Genomic DNA, 18,017 nt, shown 5'->3' with positions numbered 1-18,017 from the left:
TCTCCCATGACCTTAAGGAGGTGTGGCAGAGGGAGACAGTCACCAGGCCATGGCGGGGGGCCAGCCCGCCTGTCAGGGTCCTCTACAGTGTGTGTCGGGGGGGCAGGGGGGACAGCTCTGGTATTTACCCAGAATTGTCTGGCACCTGGCCCAAGCCCCAGGTCTCAGATCACGTCCTCCTGTGGTGCCCCTCCCTCTCGACACCCGAGGCCAGCTCCAGGCACATTGCCTGGCGCTTCCTCAACTCAGAAGGCCCCAGTGGGTCTGACGCAAAGGAGGACCACCGCGGCCTGCGTCTGCCATGGCACCAAGAGCAAAGGGAGCCTCACCATAGAGGCCCAGTGGCACCAACTAGACCATGGGCCCAGCCTCTTCGACAGGGGCATGGTGCTTGGCCTCAGGGCTCACAAGTCTTTGCTGTATCAATCACCCTTACCCACAACAGCCTGTCTTTTCAAATGAGTCATATAAAGCAGTTAAAAATGCCCTGTTGATTCTTACCACAAATATCCAGTTTCCTGAACACTGACTAATTTAATTTCACCACCTTCTGGAGGAAAGAAATTAAACACTCAGAGAGGAATTCTTATATATTTGTAGTTTTGGTAAGTCAATGAGGAGATATTATTAAACTTAAATAAATCAAATCACTGAATAAAATTACATGCCATTTAATAAATGATGGAATGATCACCCCAGAAGCTATATCTTCTGACGAAAGTCACTCACTGGTGACAAGGAGGACTGCTATCACCTCTAACAGACACTATGTAAAACCATACAGTATGGTTCCTCTATACACTCTCCTGGAGCAAAGGAGGATGTCTGCTGTTCCGTGAGGGAATAGGTCTGTGTGCTCTCTCACTTTAATGGTGAAGCCATAGAGTACAACCTCAGGTAAACGCAAGACCAACAGACTCTGGCTTAAGTATTACCAAACAAGCCAAAACATTGCTCTTTTAAAATTCATCATCAACAACAAAATAAAACAGAAAGCCCAAGAAGTCTAGACAGACAACTCCAAAACATCTCACACTATTTATGACCACCCAAACACCAGTGAGGGACCATGAGCCAGTGGCAGAGGTGGGTGGAGGTGTCTGGGTTTACCAGCTCCAGATTTCCGTGCTTCCATCAAGGGTCTGACCTACCCAGGTGTGGAACCCATAGCACGTTGGGCAAACTGCTCTCAGAGCTCCCCCGGCCCAATGCTGAGCAGCTGCAGGGCGGGTGCCACCCCAGGTAGGGGTATCAATAAGCCTGGGCAGGACCAGGGAGGTGAGACCGACCCTGCACTGCTCCTGTAGAAGCACCTGGGCAGGACCCCAGACCCAGAAGAGGAAGCAGAGCCTGGGCAGGGTGAGGAGATTGAATCCAGGGCAGGTGAAGGACAGCAAGCCAGGAAGGAACAAGTGGGTTGTTGGATGGCGACGTCCCAGCACGTGGATCTCCGATCAGAAGTAGCCCCCTTTGCGCTGCTGTAAGTCTCCCCCAGCTGGAGGATCACAGGTTTGCAACTCAGCTATTCCCGCCAACCCAGATGACTCAGGCAAGCCCCATGGGTACCTTTAGCAAACTTGGCACAGCACTCAGGAAGAACCTGGCCAATGCAGGGTCACAAAGCCAGGGTGCAGTCATCGTGGAAGAACTTGGTAAGCCTGCCTGGGGCTGCTGCATGCTCTGGGATCCCCAGAGAGAAGACGCAAGGCAGCTGGGGAAGACCTCCTTGTCCTTCTAGATAGAGTAATGGCTGCTTTCTTTTTGGCACATGCCTGTCAAGTCCTAGACCACCAACTACTCCATCCTGCTTCCTCTCAGATAGCTCTTCACTCTGTCACCATCATGCTAAGCTCACGAGAGCAGGGCCCACTTTGCGGCCAACCTCTTAGTCTCAGGGTCTGGCAAAAGCCCCGGCCGTTGTAGGGGCTCATGTTGAGTGAAGGGAGAGAGCTCAGAGGGAGGTGGCATTGGAGGAATCTCATGCTGCTGAATAGGAGGCTGAGGGCTCTTCTCTACCCACGACTGCTCCCATGCAGAATTTTCCCTCCCCTCCTTCCTTTCATTAAGTCCTGTGGCCTGCAGCCTTTACAGGGCACTGAGCTTGTATCTTACATGTCTAGAAAGGAGCCACACCAGAGCTGCAGGTGGAACTCAGACCCGTGAGGGCCCATAAATGCTGCAGTGAGACCACTGCCACTCTCCCGCCCTGTCCCAGCATGCGGGCCAGGGGGCTCAGCATGCTGTGAGGAGCGCCAGGTCCATGTCATGGCAGTTGCTTGCTCTCAGACCTGGGGTCTCTGGACACCAGCATCTGATCTCTCTTATCGCACTACAGAGCTACCAAGGAGTCACTTAAAAAGGAGAGAGGCAGGGCCGGGAGCGGTGGCTCACTCCTGTAATCCCAGCACTTTGGGAGGCCAAGGTGGGCGGATCATGAGGTCAGGAGATCGAGACCATCCTGGCTAACATGGTGAAATCCCGTCTTTACTAAAAATACAAAAAATTAGCCGAGTATGGTGGCGGGCGCCTGTAGTCCCAGCTACTTGGGAGGTTGAGGCAGAAGAATGGCGTGAACCTGGGAGGCGGAGCTTGCAGTGGGCCGAGACTGCACCACTGTACTCCAGCCTGGGCAACAGAGCAAGACTCTGTCTCAAAAAATAAATAAATAAATAAATGAGAGAGGCAGAAGAAAGGTACTAATGCCTGTGTGGGAATTTCAGAAGGCTTTGGCTACAAAGCTTGGGCAAGAATGATTTTTCCTTTCTTATGGAAGTTTAAATATCTCTACTTTTTCCTCCCCTGTTCCCTCCTTCATGAATCTGCTATTTAATAGTGAACAAAATGACATGAATGAGGAAGTTTCCAATAACCTCATTATCCCATTACCTTCCATAGATTTCCTTATGCTTTCTTCTTTTTCTGTGTTAACTGAGTTCTTACCCGTGAGTGAAGTTACTTTATGTATTGGGTCCACTTTGTCAATTTTTCTACTTCAGAATCCTTGACTAGACTTTGGTCTCAGCATTACTTCCTTTGACTTGAATGAAGGGAATAAGAACATTAGATTTTTCTTTTCCTCAAGCAAGGGGCAAGGAATGGAGCCAAAGCTCTTTGCCCAGCACCGTCCCCCATCGTGATCCTAGATCCAAAGCCCTGGGAAGTGGCTGGAGGTTGTCTAGCACTTGCTACCCACTGCATCGGGAAAACACACTTTTCATGAGATCAGAAGTCAACACCAAGTACAGATAAAGAAATGTCCCTTCAAGCAAGTCGGAAAAAAAAAAAAAAGAACAAAGAACAAGGACTTTCTACAAGTAGTTCTGAGTGAGAAACATCCTTCCTGCTCTTATTTCTGTGGGCTTGAGGACACTAGTGACACAGACACCAATGCCACGTTCTCATGGGGAACTAGCTCTGATCCCAAGAAAAACATCAGCAGGCAAAATTCCCTGGTTTCCTTGTTCTGCTTACAAATTTGGACAATCCCTGGGGGTGGAGGCCAGTTTTCTTGCCAAAGGCTGAGAGAGCCAGATAATATTTTCATGGTCTTATTTTAGAATGGGTAGCTCTGTAAACAACCTCAGTGACAAAACCCACAGACAGCTTGTCTGGATCCTTATTTGAAGCAGAAGGTCACCGGCGAGGTAGACATCCCAGATGCACTTTAGACATGTGACAAAGTGCACAAGCCCAGCCAGTGCTGGCTCCCAGATGAGGGACACTTACCTCACCTTCTAAGTTTTGATAGTGCCATAATGCAGCCTGCTCTGGGGGCCTGAGGTCAGAACGGGACCCGTACTTGGGAGCCAGCGGGTAACAGAAGAAAGGTCTATCTCTCAAGAGGGCAGACCTTGCATGGCACGGGACAGGCAGATTTGCAGAGAAAGGGATGACTGGTCTGTCCCACTTGAGAACAGCAAAGGTAGGGAAGTGAGAGCAAGTAGGGAGAAGAGACGATTCAAGTAGAAGGGCAAAATAACTTCTAAACAACATGCATTTAGCAGAAGGAAAGTCAAGGTCCCGGGAAGCCGATCAGCATAGTGGCTACAATCACAGGCTCCGATCCTGAGGCCGGGTCACACTCAGCCGCACCATCAGGTCCCAGCCACACTCAGCTCAGCTGCTTATAGGGGCCTCCCTTCCCTCAACTGTGGAACAGAGGGAATATGTGTACTTATGTGTACTTAATTCACATGGGATGGCATGAGGAGGAAATGAACATACAAATAAACAAAAAATAAACATATCCACCACTTACAACAAGGCCTGGCACACAGAAATCCCTCACTCCATAAAGATCAGATGCTGCGGTTCTCATGATCACCTCCACCCCTAGGGGTCTTCCTCCAGAGGCTGCAGCCCATCCCAGCCCACAGCCCTGCCAACTGGTGGGGAGGAACTTTCAACCCTTTTCTCTGGCGGTTTCTCTGCTAAGCTGACTTGCTGGCTGTTTGACCTTGGACACGTTACTGAAACTCTCTGTGCCTCAGTTTCCTCACATGGGGACAATGGTTGTGTCCTATCTACTTCATGGATCTACTTTAAATAGAAACTACAAGTTCAAAAAGGGGGCTATTGCCCTGTGGGTCCAGTGGAAACTTTTCTGCTTTCAGCAGATCATACTCAAAGTCAGGACTACAAGACAGAAACTCTTCAACTCCCATGTATGGACACCCAGCTGTCCGGGTGAGCCCAGCATTTTCACATCTATTATTGAGCCAGTGGTGAAACTTTTTCAAAGAACTAAGATTCATCTTTAAACATCAAATCATTGTTATTATTTGCCATTTTTATGAGACTTTTTCTAAAATATACAGATACATGGAGTTTAGATCAATAATGAAAAGAGGTTTAATTGGTTCATGATTCTGCAGCCTGCACAGGAAGCATGGTGCGGGCATGTGCTCGGCTTCCGGGGAGGACTTAGGAGCTTACAATCATGCCGGAAGGCAAAGCAGGAACTGCAGGAGTGGGAGTAAGGGGAGGAGATGCTACGTACTTTTAAACAACCAGATCTCGTGAGAACTCACTATCGTGAGGACAGCAGCAAGCCTTGAGGGATCTACCCACAAGATCCAATCACCTCCCACCAGGCCCTGCCTCCAAAACTGGGGATTACAATTCCACATGAGATTTGGAGAGGACAACATCCAAACTGTATCAGCCTCATCGGACAACAAGAAAAGAACGGAGAGAGAAGATCCCAGGACTTCCCGCCCTTCTTCCCAAAGTAATAATCTGGCACATCTGTGCAGATCCCAATAATCTGGCATATCCCTAAGCCTGGGCCCCAGCCAGGGGCACACTCACCTGCTTTGCGGCGGCCTGGCTCGGAGGTAAAGAACCCGGCGTGAGCACAGGGGGGCTCCCAGGGCCACAGAGTTCAGGAAAAGGATTCGGGATGGCCGGCAGAGACGAGGTTCTAAATTGCTGGTCTTCCTCCTGAAGGCGCCTGGAAGGCAGGGATAAGTGCCTGTTAAAAGCTGCCATTCCCCACATGACCCAATCTTACCACTGTGGTGATACACCCAGAAAGCGGGACACAGGGCTTCTAGGAGTCACTCGCATGCCCACGTTCACAGTGGCATCCTTCACAATAGCCAACAAGTAGAGGCAACCCAAGGATCAACAGATGGATGAATGGATGAACAAAATGTGGCATATCCATACCATGGACCACTACTAGGCCATGAAAAAGGAAGCACATTCTGACACAGGCTACAACAGGCTGAACCCCGAAGACATTATGCAGAGTCGAACATGCCAGTCACAACACCAGAGACACTGTGTGATTTCACACAGTGAGGGAGGTAGCATATTCAAACCCATAGAAAGTAGAATCGTGGCTGCAAGGGACTAAGGGGAGGGGAATGGGGAGTTGCTATTTACTGGGGACAGAATTTCAGTTTCACAAGATGAGAAAGTTCTGGAGATTGTACAACCATTGTGAGTGTGCATTAATACTACTGACCCATACCCTGAAAAAACAGTTAATATGGTAAATTTTATGTTACATGTATTTTACTAAAAGGAAAACTTTAAAAAATTACAAGTTGTCATTCTCAGACCCAAAGCGTATCTGGTATCAATTCTCTTCTTCATTAGGCATCCCGGGGGGGACGGGGGTGCAGAGGTTCTGTTGTCTTGGGTGCGTGCTCATCTCAGGCAGCACTCAGGGCCTGACATGGCATCAGCTCCAAATACCTCATCCGTTTGATCAGTGAATACCTAATGTGTGAAAGGTTTTCTGCACAGGAGCGTCAAGTGTTTGTCAATGTCCTTGAAATGAGCATTAATCTAATCAAATGAAAATACAAGAAAAGGCTTTGTGTGTTCTCACCTGAATTATGCAATGGATGTTTATTTATATAAAAAGGTTGTTGATACCGAATTAATTTGAAATTATAGCTTCACGTATCTGTCCTCCCAAAGACTGCGTCCACATTAGAAACACACCTTAGAAACACACGCTGAATCCACGCACCACCTCTACTTTCCTGGCACTTCTCCAGGGGCATCTGTTCCCTCCTCAGAAAAATGCACAACCCACTTGTCATACAACTATGCAACACACGCACAGTATGACGAATCAGAAGCAACTGTGAACAGCAGAGAAATCAAGTTCAAAGTCAAAGCAAATGCCAAGTGCCCGGCGCCTCCCCTCTGTAGAGTAACTTCTGGCCCACACCTCCAGGACACTCCTGGGCACACAGCCTCCTCCACCCTTCCTGAGGCCACGCGACCCTGTCCACAGTCTCCTACCTTCAAGGAGAAGGGAGCAAACCTCACATTATCTTCACTCAGCATTTCCAGTCCCTCCCCATGTTTAAACACACCTCAGAAACCCCCATCACAGGCTGTGTCTTCAAGTAATTTTTTTTGACCATTTTTACGATTTCACAAAATCAACAATCCGTTAGCTTTCCTGAGAGATATGCCACTACAGAAACACACTTTGTGACCACTTTACTTTTTCTCTTTTACCAACTTTCCCTATTTTTAAAGGAAGATCCAGCTAGCTATCCCACATAGACCAGCAAATGATGCATGGATTTAAAATTATGAGAACTCACATGGCATGAAGGGAATCAGTGCTGTGAAATACAGGAAAGCCGTTCCTATAATGGTTTGATGACATGCCAGAAAGTTTATTTTTACTGTGAACAAATCCCACTCTTCCCATAACAGCTTCAGCCTTGGCAAGGCATCCAACTGAAAGGTCTGGCTGTTGTCGTACAGGAGGAGATGGATAAAAGGGGTGGCCAGTGCCACTTTCAGGACATTCCAGTCCACAGCTTCTAGCCAGTGACTTCACCCCGAAGAGATAATCTGATGTTTCAGTGTCCACAAAAGCTTATTCTCTTTATTGGGTTGTTTTGAGCATTTTTAAAAAGTCCTGTGTTGACTTTAAAGTGGCTCAGAGACATCGCCTAAGGCAAGAATAAGGGACATCACCCAAAGACAAAAAATCCCCACGGAAGAGGCTCACAATAGAAGGGACAGTGACTATAGAGAGGGGTGCTGAGATTTAGGGATGTCAGTGATGGTGGCAGGAACTGCAGAGCTGGTGTGGCGAGGTGCGGGTCCTTCTTCTCTGTGCCTGTGCTGTGGCCCATTTGCGTTTGTCTAGAACACATGCGTGGCCCTTGCACTCTCAAAAGCCTGGGTTGCTTCTCCATACAGAATCGGCTCACCCGTCGGCTCTCCTGTGTGTTAGGCCTTCTTGCCCTTTCCAAGTGTCTCCTCTGCCCATACCCTGCCTGCACCCCAGCTCCCTTTGGGTTGCATGGCAGCCCCCGGGAAGTTCCTCTGCAGCGTGCACCATGCTCCATGCTCCCCGGTACCCAGCAGCCTGCTCCATGGCCACTTCCCACCTGCTGCGGTGGGCCAAGTTACCGCCCCGCTGTGCCTTGGTTTCCTCACCTGGGAAGCGAGGGTAACCCACACCACCTCCCTCCGAGGGCACTGATAACAAAGGAGGAGCTCATCAGCATCTGCACACAGTAAGCGCTCAGCGAATGGCCTCACTTCACAAAATAAATCTTTGGTGATTCTAAATTGATAACCATATTTTTTTTTAATCCACCTGAAAGTGAGAAACAAAACTACTTATCTGAGAGGACACCGGTGAGAAGAGTCTGGCCCAAGGAATAGTGCCTGTGACCCTGTAGGGAGAGGGCTCTGCTGTCCCACAGAGCAAGACTGCCCCTCCACCCCAGGGACTTAGCGCAGGCAGCCCTGGGGCACATATGGGCAAGTTCAGCCAGAACTCGAGGTTCAAGGGTCCTGGGCAACTACTCCGGCAGGGAGGCAGGCCTTCTGGCTTTCCAGCCCACCCTCGGGCACCTTCGCCATGAGACTGCAACTCTATATTCCCAGGCGCTCCCCAAGGCTACTGTGATGCTCCCAAGAGATGCTCCCAAGAGAAAAACAGCTCTCCCACTAGACTTAAACTAAGTACAGGAGCTAAGTACAAGGGGTCACGCTTCAAAGAACGAAGTCGAACAAACCCTGGGACAGGCATCATTCAGCATCAATGAATATGACAAAAAGTGAGAAGTCAGAGGGGAAGCCGGGGTGGGAAGCTGGCGAGGCAGCTAACCACAGGCGCCAGGGCCACTGTACCCTCTCCCCTCCGTAAGAAACAGCGACCACCTGGAGCAAGGTGATTATCTGGGCTGCAGAAGACCGAAGATGTCAGATCACAAAGAAAACTCTCAGAAGTTTCTAGAAGCAAGGAAGATCCCAGGAAATGAAAGGAGCTCCCCGGAAGACGGGGTGCTGAGACAGGAAGCACCAGAACCCCATCCTGACAGAGGCCAATGAGGGCAAGGGGCAGTACCAGCAGAGATGGCTGTACATCCTCCACAAAGGCCCAGAGAGGCAGGCAGGGTCCCACGGAGCCCCACGCCATCCCCGCCATGGACTGCAGCAGGGCAGACAGGCCGATCCTTGAGGGCTGCCCCTGGCTCTCAGCTTGACTCTACAAAGATCTTCATTCAGAATGTCTAAGGTGCTCTCAGCACCTTCTCCTTCAACACGACCGTTCTCTAGACACCCTCCTCCCAGGCACTCGCGACAAAATCCAAGTCACCCTCCACACACTCTCTGTCACCTCACAGCCCTGGTAAAATTCAAGTGCTGGCAAAACGCAGCTGCCCCTCCTCGGCAACACGCTCAAATCCCCTCTTTCTTCATCCTCGGGCAGCACACAATCATCTCCCATTCGGGGGCTCCTGAAACCGCTTCCAAACCGGCCATGCTGTGCCAACTCTGCTGCCCTCTACCACTGCCCCCATGACCCCTGGCAGCCAGAATGCTGGTGTCAAAACTCAAACCCAGCCCCTTCACGCACCTGTCCAGAACTCTTCCCCATGTGGCTCCTGAATAGGGCACACAAAGTGTTTCAGCACTGGCCTCCATCTGCATCATCTCTTCTGCTTATAAAACCTCTCCCTCCATCTATCTGAGCTCCTACCGCCCTTTGACATCTGTTCAGAGATCCCACCTCCCAGGAACCTCCTTCAACATCCCCAGCACGTTCCTCCCTCCAGCCTCCCTGTTTCCACAGAGATGTGCCTACCCATGAATTAGCAGAGGAATGTGGCCAAATGCAACTCCGAGGGAGGTCTGGGGTTATACGACAAGCTCCGGGGGGTGCTGTAGCTGCTAGCCTCCCAACCCTACTCTGGGTAGTGAGGGCTTGGGGCATGCCATCAGCTCTATGGCTGTTCTTTCAATCTTCCCAGAGATTTTTCCTCTGGTGGTTTTCCTGCATATCCCTCTACCTAGCACAGTGCCTTGCACATAGCAGGCACTCAATAAAAAGTACTGGAATTGAACCGGCTACAAAGTTCAACCCAAGCGCGGCACACCACACACACTCAGTGTATCCGTTATCCCATCAAAGGAATGTATGTGCCTCTTGGTTTTGCAAGGCCAACACTGTTCCCCGCAAGACCATTTAACTCACAGAGAGAGATGTCCCTGTCGACAGCTCTCACCCTTGGAGAAGGCTCTGCCCGTGAGGCCTGGACTTACCTGACAGCAAGGATGTGCACAGGCTGGGAGCGCTGCACCCTCTGCCTCGGGGACACCTGTGGCTGGACGGACCGAGGGCCTGAAGCCCGAGGTTGGCTGCGGGCATGCTGGCCATTCTGCAGGAGGGGCACCGTGTCTGACTGCATGCTGCAGGCTGAGTACAGGCTCTCCAGGGATGCGTTCATATCGTTCACCAGGGCTTCCAGGTCCACATCATCCTCTGCACAGAAAAAGGCAAGAGCAAAAAAGAAACTTTAGCAGTGGAGAGCAATCAAACCCAAATGTACATCTTGGTGATCAGGTTCCAAACCTCAATCCTATTTTTCAAATGCTATGTAAGGGGTAGTGGGGCAACACTGAGAGAAGTATGACTGTATGGAAGCATGCATATTACATGTATTCATCATGATTGACATTCCGAGGCAATTCAATCATTAGAGCTGGGCTGCATTTCTACCTGTCTCCAGGGAGAAGCCATTTGGAGCATCTGCTCAGTTCCCTTCAGCACCCCGTTCTCTCCCCCCCCGCCACCCACTCCGGTAGGCCACACACAGCCATAGCTGCATAGCACGACCCCACTGGCCTGGACTCAGCTGACTGAATCACAGGTGTCTCCTAAGATCAGGACTCTCTCCTCCCTGGGATTCCAGAAGTGAAACAAGAGACAGAAACAGAGCAGCACCCAACACTGACACTGGTTCCAGCCCAGAAAGGTTAAGTAGGAGCTGAAACTGTGACAGAGGTTTATGTGTGGCTGCTATTACAACACATGCCTGTGGGCTTCGGGTGCCCACCCATCCTCTTGATTGGCCAGAGTGCAGAAGGAAGCCCATCTTCACATCTTCTCTCTCTGCATGGGGCAGTGCAGAGAGAGAAGCCACAATGGCACAGAGAGTAAGCCGAAAGAGAGAGAGCGGAAAATGCCCTTTAGTAAGGGAGGAATGAGCACACAGAGACTGCGATGGTTGGTTTTATGTGTCAACTTGGCTGGGCCATGGTGCCGGGTTTTAGCTAAACACTAGACTAGACTAGATGCTGTGAAGGTATTTTTTAGATGCAATTAACATTTAAACCACAGACTTTGAGTAAAGCAGATTGTTCTTCCTCATGTGAGAGGGCCTCAGCCCATCGCTTGAAGACCTGAATAGAAGAAAAAGCCCAGCATCCAAGGGGAAAGATGGAATTTTGCCTCCAGACCTGAACTGCAACCCTTCCCTGGACGTCCGGCCTGCCAACCTGCCCTGCAGATTTTGGACTTGCTAGCCTCCACAGTGTCATAAGCCAATTCCTAAAATACATATGTCTCTCTCTGTATATAGCCTATTTAATGGGTTGCAGCCCTATCTCTGTTTCTCTGGAGAAGCAGACTTAACACACATGGGCTCAGGGTCACAGACAGCAAGACGCTCTTCCAAACAAAGGCTACAGAGTTTGGTCGGTAGGAAGGAAAGCAGAGACTGGCACTTGCAAACTTGCTCACCCTGGCCTGCTCCTACTGGCTCTGGGCGCAGGGCCTGGGACATGGGCTTCCTATTTCTTAAGAGTCCTCAACTCTAATAAGAGCTTAGCAACAGTGTCCACCCCACACGGGGGTTGTAAGGACTAAGTTAGTTATTATCTGCTTTATAACAGAGTTTGGCACACAGTAAACAGGAAGATGTTATTTATTAGCCCTATTTCATCTATTTCTTACAAAATAACAAAAAGTGGTCATTATTAACCTGGCTTAACAGCTGAGGAAACAGGCCTGGAAGAATTAAATCACCTGCCCAAGGTCACATAAGCAGTATTGAAAACAAGCTTTGCAGCCCTCATTCTCCCCTACCAGGTGTGTGCTCCTCACAGAAGCTCCAGAGGGGCACTCTGCCCTCTGGGTCGGAAGGCTTTTGTTTTAAAGGGCTCCCCTCATCTCCCAAGGTTAAAGGGCATAACAAGACAAGACATAAGGAAACCAAATGACAACAAGGAGGGAGGGAGGTCCTGGGCAGCCACAGTAGTGCAGAGGGTATGGAGGGGGCAGGGTCACCCCGGGGGTAGTGCTTCGGCTTCTGGGGTGAGTGGGACAGTAGGATCAGGGTTTAGCCAGATCACGCTCAAGATCCTGGTGAAGACAGACAGACAGAAGGGAGGCGTGAGGACAGAAGGGAGGCTGCTGAAATGGCAGCGATGAGACCACTGAGGCCTGGCCAGCATAGCCCCTGCTGGAAGAACAGAAGCCACATTCAACCCAGGCCCAGGGGAGAGGGCAGGGGCTGGGGAGCAGCAGGCTGGAAGAGGAAGGGTGCCTTAGAAAGATGGGTCAGATGGATCCGAAGATGCGGACTGGGTGAAATCAGCAGCTGAGACTCAGCAAGCAGGGCCCTTTGTGCCCAGGATCTGTGTGAAAGGAGGGAAGAAGAGAGATGTTGCCATAGTTCGGGTTGTGAGTGGTCAAATATTAATCCTGGCCAGATATTAAAAGGACAAAGTGCTGAATCAATAATTAATAATTACTGCATAATCAATAATTAATGACCAGGGAGAACACTCAGAGTCAGCAGGCGAACTCTTGCTCATAGTTCCGGGGAGGTGGTGGGGAGGGAAGAGTTGGTTGGCAAAAATTCAGGACCCCTGGAGGGGCAGGCATGTACCTGCCTGAGCTCCCCGAGGTCCCGAAGGCTGTGGCCTTAGGGAGAGGAGAGTCTCTCTGTCAACTGCTGGAGCGAAAACTACTGTCCAGAGAACTCTGCCTGCCAAAGACGAGACCTCAGTTCTGTATTTATTGAGACTGCTGCATTCATTTTGAGGAAAAGTTCTAGTAGACACCATGGATCTGGGGCTTTAGGAAAGTTCTAGAACGTATGCATCATGCACCCACTCATCTCCTACACTCCTATTTAGCTGACAGGGAATAGTTGCTTAATTGAAGCTCTGCAAAACAATTAGCACGAGTGCCACTCTTAACTTACCATATTAACAGCTCAATATTTCTATCTCAATGGGCCATCTAAAAGTCAATACTGGCTAAAACACAAAGTTCACTATAAGTATAGTCGGTCTTGGGTGATGCAGGAGGTTGGTCTCAATGCCGCACACATGCACACATGCAAACATGTCCACACCCGTGCACACACATGCACGTGTGCTGTGGGGCCACGCTGCCAATTCAATGCCAGGCTTTTATCCTGCTTTGGACATAAAACAGTGGTACAGTTCTCACTCTGGGACTGCTCTCTTCTAGGAAAACAACATGTTTTCATTCCCTCTGGGGAATTTTCATGTGCAGTTATTTCTCTCTATGCATTCCCAACAGCCCCTGGCTGTGCTCCTCAGGCAGGCAGCCCCCAGCGGTCTCCCATCCTTTTCCTGCTAAGCCTTCTCTCAGTCAACCAGATCATTCCTGGGTCACATCTCTGCAATTAGGTCAAATGCAAAGTACTTCTGTCATTATTCAAAGTAAATACAAGGTAATAGATGCCAAAATATAAATGCAACACATGTCCTCAAAATGCTTTTACTCTCCTCAGAGGTGGATTATTTGTACAACTCTTTTCTACTTCAATACATTCAATCCTGAATCTTTTCAACAAAGCCAGGTCAATCTGATAACTCAATAGGTTATAATCTTCATAAACTGAATCCAACCACTCTATCTGGATGTTTCAAACCTTCATACTTTCCAGAGCCATTAGAGCAAAAATAAAACTTTTTAGAAAATTTAAAATGCCCTACTTTAGAAACAACCGTAAAACATCCTGTGGGGTTCATTAGCATTTTATCTGTTTAGATAATAAAATCACTTATGGTTCTCAGACTTACAAGCTTCACTAAATTCTAATGAAGAGCGACAGTTAAATCTTCCAAACAGGGGTTTTAAAGGTCTGATTCAAGAGAAGACACTTTTTCATATTCTACACCAATTTTTTTTTTAATTACTACATTAAGATACGACTGAAATCACACTGAGTTCTTATAAGTATCCCTATGGCGTCTATTCTGTCAGCTGGTCCACCTCAGTAAGGACTCTGTGTGCCACCTCTGTGCATGTGGCCAACTGCAAAATTCTTGTCCAGTCCCATGAATCGAAGTGGATCAATAATCACCCATTTGTGAAAGGCCTTCTGCCATGTAACAGAAGTGGGTGAATCAAGTAAACAAATGCTTCTCACAGTGAATATTCAGATTGTCTCTTTAATGTTAACCTGATGCCAAAATATTCTCCATGAGGCTGCCCCACTTGGAGGAATACTGAAAGGCGCAGGAAAAAAATAATTTTATATATAAAATTTCACTTCACACAGATTTATACAAATGTATTTTCTGCACAAATATAGGTCAAACAACATGGCTGCCAATCAAGTTGTTAAGAGTTATTTTCCTTCTTTAAATAACCCAATCGAAAACTGGGTATCAACTTTGCCCCAAATATCTGAGTAACTTGTCTGATCTCAAATTCACATCTCATCTAGTTTCACCGTCATTCGCAAACTGAGGTTGGTTTAGTTTTAAAATAGATATAAACTCAGGGAAACACATGTGCCTTGGGCTTATCAATCATCACAAGTAAATGTCTTCCAAACAGCAGGCTAGGTGTGCTGACCAGGAAAAGGCAAGGAGGACAGAGAAACTCCTGGGGCAGAGGATTTAACTTCTAGCACCACCTTACCGCCTTCACCAATACATTTCTTAGTTTACAGCACCATCTAGTGTCTTCTTTACATTGTTTACGAATTAAAGATGCCACTGGATTCACCTTACTAAATGATTTGGCACCATAAGGACATGCTATTTGCACCATGTATTTAGGACGTGTCCATTACGGTCCCTTCTTCACAGACCTACACAAGCATCCATCAGTGTGCAATGCCTTCAGAGCTTTCTTCTCTACCCCCTTCCCCTATTTTCATATGGAAGATATACCCTGTTAAGTCATAAACAGCTGGGGTGGGCGTATATCATTAAGTCAAAGCAGATTCAGTCCCTAAGTAAAAAATAGATGGTACTTCATGTGAAAAGTCTCTAACACATGTGCAAAAGCCAAAGTCCTTACACATTTCTATCTAGAAAAGAAGTGAAGGTCAGGCTGCAAGAGTGTTTTCCACTAGACCATGTTCACTTGGCAAGCAATTTCTGTTAACTTCTAACCAATTAAAACTTTGTGCAAATATAACTTAACCTTCTACTGAAATATCTTTTTGCACAACAATTCATCTTCTATTTTCATGTATTCTAGTCACATGCACTTAATTTTCCATATATAGAGTTTGGACATAAGTAAGTAGAATAAGAAAGTCGGGTATTATATGGTTAGAGTATTATTCTCTATCATATTTATGATATTTAAAGATATTCAGCAAACACAAAAGCAAACCACCTAACCACAACTCCAAATAAAAATACAAATGGAATCAATGCTTTATTTCACGGGTGCCTACACACAGGCAGGATTTGAGGCAGAAAATAAAATCCCTAGAATTAGTCTGTCCAGCAAATGCATATAAATACCCTTGTACCTAGAAAGAGCTACACGGTCATAACTCTTGTCTTTCAGTGTTTACAAGAGAAACTGTCTTCTCCCAACCTTTGTCAAAAGTGGCATCCTCTCCTCTCTAGCTAGCTCACAAAAGACAATTGAGAAAATGCATGTCAACAAACTGATGAATTTAACCATTTGTAAGAATATATGGTTTTTGTTTTTTCATTATGAACAGACACATCTGCAAAAGAGTCGTGGCCTATGCTAATGGGCAGTGGCTGGGCTCCAATCAGTGCTTTTGCCTATGGGGACTCAGCAGCCTCCACTCCGACTCCCTGGACCCACAGGCCACATGGGCAGAATCGCCATCCAAAGCATATTCAAAGTTCGTGATGACATAAAACGGGACAAAAATAAACATATATCCTGGGCATAACATAGTTAGACAAAGCTAAAATCACAAGGATCCTCTCAGTTTGCTGAGGCTACACTCACTTGTTCCCTGATTACTATTTACAGGTAGTTTCTTAATTATTTTTCTTAGAATGTTTTTTCTTCTCCTAAGACAAATGCAGGCTAATGTATCCAGGAAGGCTGCATACATATGTAATCCTATATTCAATTCCTTGAGGGCGGGTGCATTTTTTTCTGCTACCTTGAAACTCCAACCAGACCCTCCTCCAAGAAGATCCCAACATGACTTATAGATCCAGGGCCCTACTCAACAATTCTACAGGTAACACAAAATACGGAGACTATTGATTCTCTGCTTTCATAAAATCTGTCCTCTGCTCTCCTTAAAACTACATTTAAATATACACATTCTTTCTAAATAAAGCACTATCCCGCCTTTTGAGTGTTTAAGTATCTATGGCTGCTATGCTAGTTAGATTCAGAGCAATCAAGAAGCGACTTGAGAGCCAAATCCTAGAGTCTACAATCAAGAAGATGAGGCACAGCAAGCACAGCTCATGAGCTGCCCGGCAGGGTGCAGAAGGCTGGGAGACAAGAAAGGAGCCCCTCCACGGAGAAGCCACCCGCTCTACCCCAAAGACAACCATCGGATATGCAGAGAGCCCTGAGCTGCATCCCTGGCCCTTTCGGACTTCAGGCAAGCTGCTCCAGTCTTCCGGCCTCCTCTTAGTTCCAACTGGAGGAGCGATGGTGTTTATGGCTCCCAGGATGCGGCCTGACCTGGGGCTCTCCAGACCCTTTCTTCTTTGTTTCCTTGAAAATGTGACTGTTAACGGTAGATAGAGAAAAATCTGTATTTTACAAATGAGCTGCTAAAATCCTATCTCCCTTGTGGAAGGAGAGAGGATTCTTACAACGCAACAACCAGGAAATGATTCTGTTGCCAAAATAATCTGGTTTATGAGCCTCTTTCCTCTGTGTGCACACGGAGCCTGCCATGAAGCACTGAAAAGACTGCCTGGGTATCTGAGTGTATTTGAGTTTATGGGGCTCCTTCAAAATGCGAAAGTAAACATTTGACATGCTTTCTGCAAGTTTCCATTTACATTTTTCATGTTTCACGGGGGCTGCACCCTTGCCTTCCATGTGAGGTGTAATTAAGTCATTTTGCCCTAGCCTTCCTGCTTCTGCGCCTGGTAGAGTTTAATTTCACCAGCCAGGGGTGCCAAGCTAATAGAATTTCTGACTCTGGGTGTGTCAGTGCTGGGCGGAGGAGTCTCTGAGCCCCTGGCTGATGAATCCTGAGTATGTCACATGATCCTTAAAAGAGACAGAGCAGGGGACGGCGGGGGGCTTTGCTTTCCTTGAGTGGAGGCAGCCCTGCCACCCACTCAAGCCAATGTTTCTGTTGCCCCCCAGCAATGGCCACCTTGGGAACCAAGATATTGGGAAGGGACCTGAAGGGCATAAGGGAATATCCACAGACTCTTGAGAAGGGATTTTAGCTCACCCCAGAATACCTGGAGCAGTTGGCTAAACAGAGCAATTTCAGGAGCCCCTAACCTCTTTGTCCAGGGTGTGGCGAGGCACTCCAGTGAGGAAGAGAGTTTGGTAGGTGGCAGCCTTTGCCTTTGCATCTCTTTGGGTAGATTGCTAGGCTTCCCTCATTTTGGCCTATACCTCTGCTGACGTTTTCCCCAGGCTCTGGGATTTAGGTGGGAAAAGTCATTAATGTGCTCTCAGGCAGGGTCAGAGCCATGATACCTGCTATTTGGCGTTTTTGGTTAAGTGCGTGAAAAGGCTTGGTAACAATATTTGAAAATCAATGATCATGTCAGCTCAACATCACCCGAACAAAGGGATGACCCCCATTTTTGCTTTTTATCTTTCAGGCCTTTACTATTTCCAGTTAAGCATTTGACAAGTTACAAACCAATATATATACTACTTTCTTTCTGTACTTTTTTGCTTGTCATTTTACAGCAGTGGTTTGAAAAGTTTTAAATCAGAAATGAGTATTTACACTTTGGAAAATATATTTGAATCTGAGAGGAAAGGTGGCCTAAGGAATGAGATTTCATGACAGAAAATGGTTTTTATTAATTAG

General features: G+C 47.7%; 1 protein-coding gene across 6 annotated transcripts in view; it reads right to left on the bottom strand.

Annotated features, from left to right (window-relative positions):
* The window catches only part of GRB10 (growth factor receptor bound protein 10), a 203,648-nt gene that overhangs the window by 73,869 nt on the left and 111,762 nt on the right, over positions 1-18,017 (bottom strand). For all 6 annotated transcript variants that reach the window (XM_025379745.1, XM_025379747.1, XM_025379742.1 and 3 more), the window contains 2 exons: positions 10,042-10,261; positions 5,311-5,452 (listed from right to left, as the gene is read on the bottom strand). In XM_025379745.1, coding sequence (XP_025235530.1) covers positions 5,311-5,452; positions 10,042-10,226 — 327 coding nt within the window. In that variant the 5' untranslated portion in view covers positions 10,227-10,261. The remainder of the gene's footprint in view (positions 1-5,310; positions 5,453-10,041; positions 10,262-18,017) is intronic.

The sequence above is a fragment of the Theropithecus gelada genome, chromosome 3, assembly GCF_003255815.1.
Source record: "Theropithecus gelada isolate Dixy chromosome 3, Tgel_1.0, whole genome shotgun sequence".
Lineage (NCBI taxonomy): Eukaryota > Metazoa > Chordata > Mammalia > Primates > Cercopithecidae > Theropithecus > Theropithecus gelada.
The sequence above is the reverse complement of the archived record's forward strand: the minus strand, read 5'-3'. Positions and strand labels throughout refer to the sequence as shown.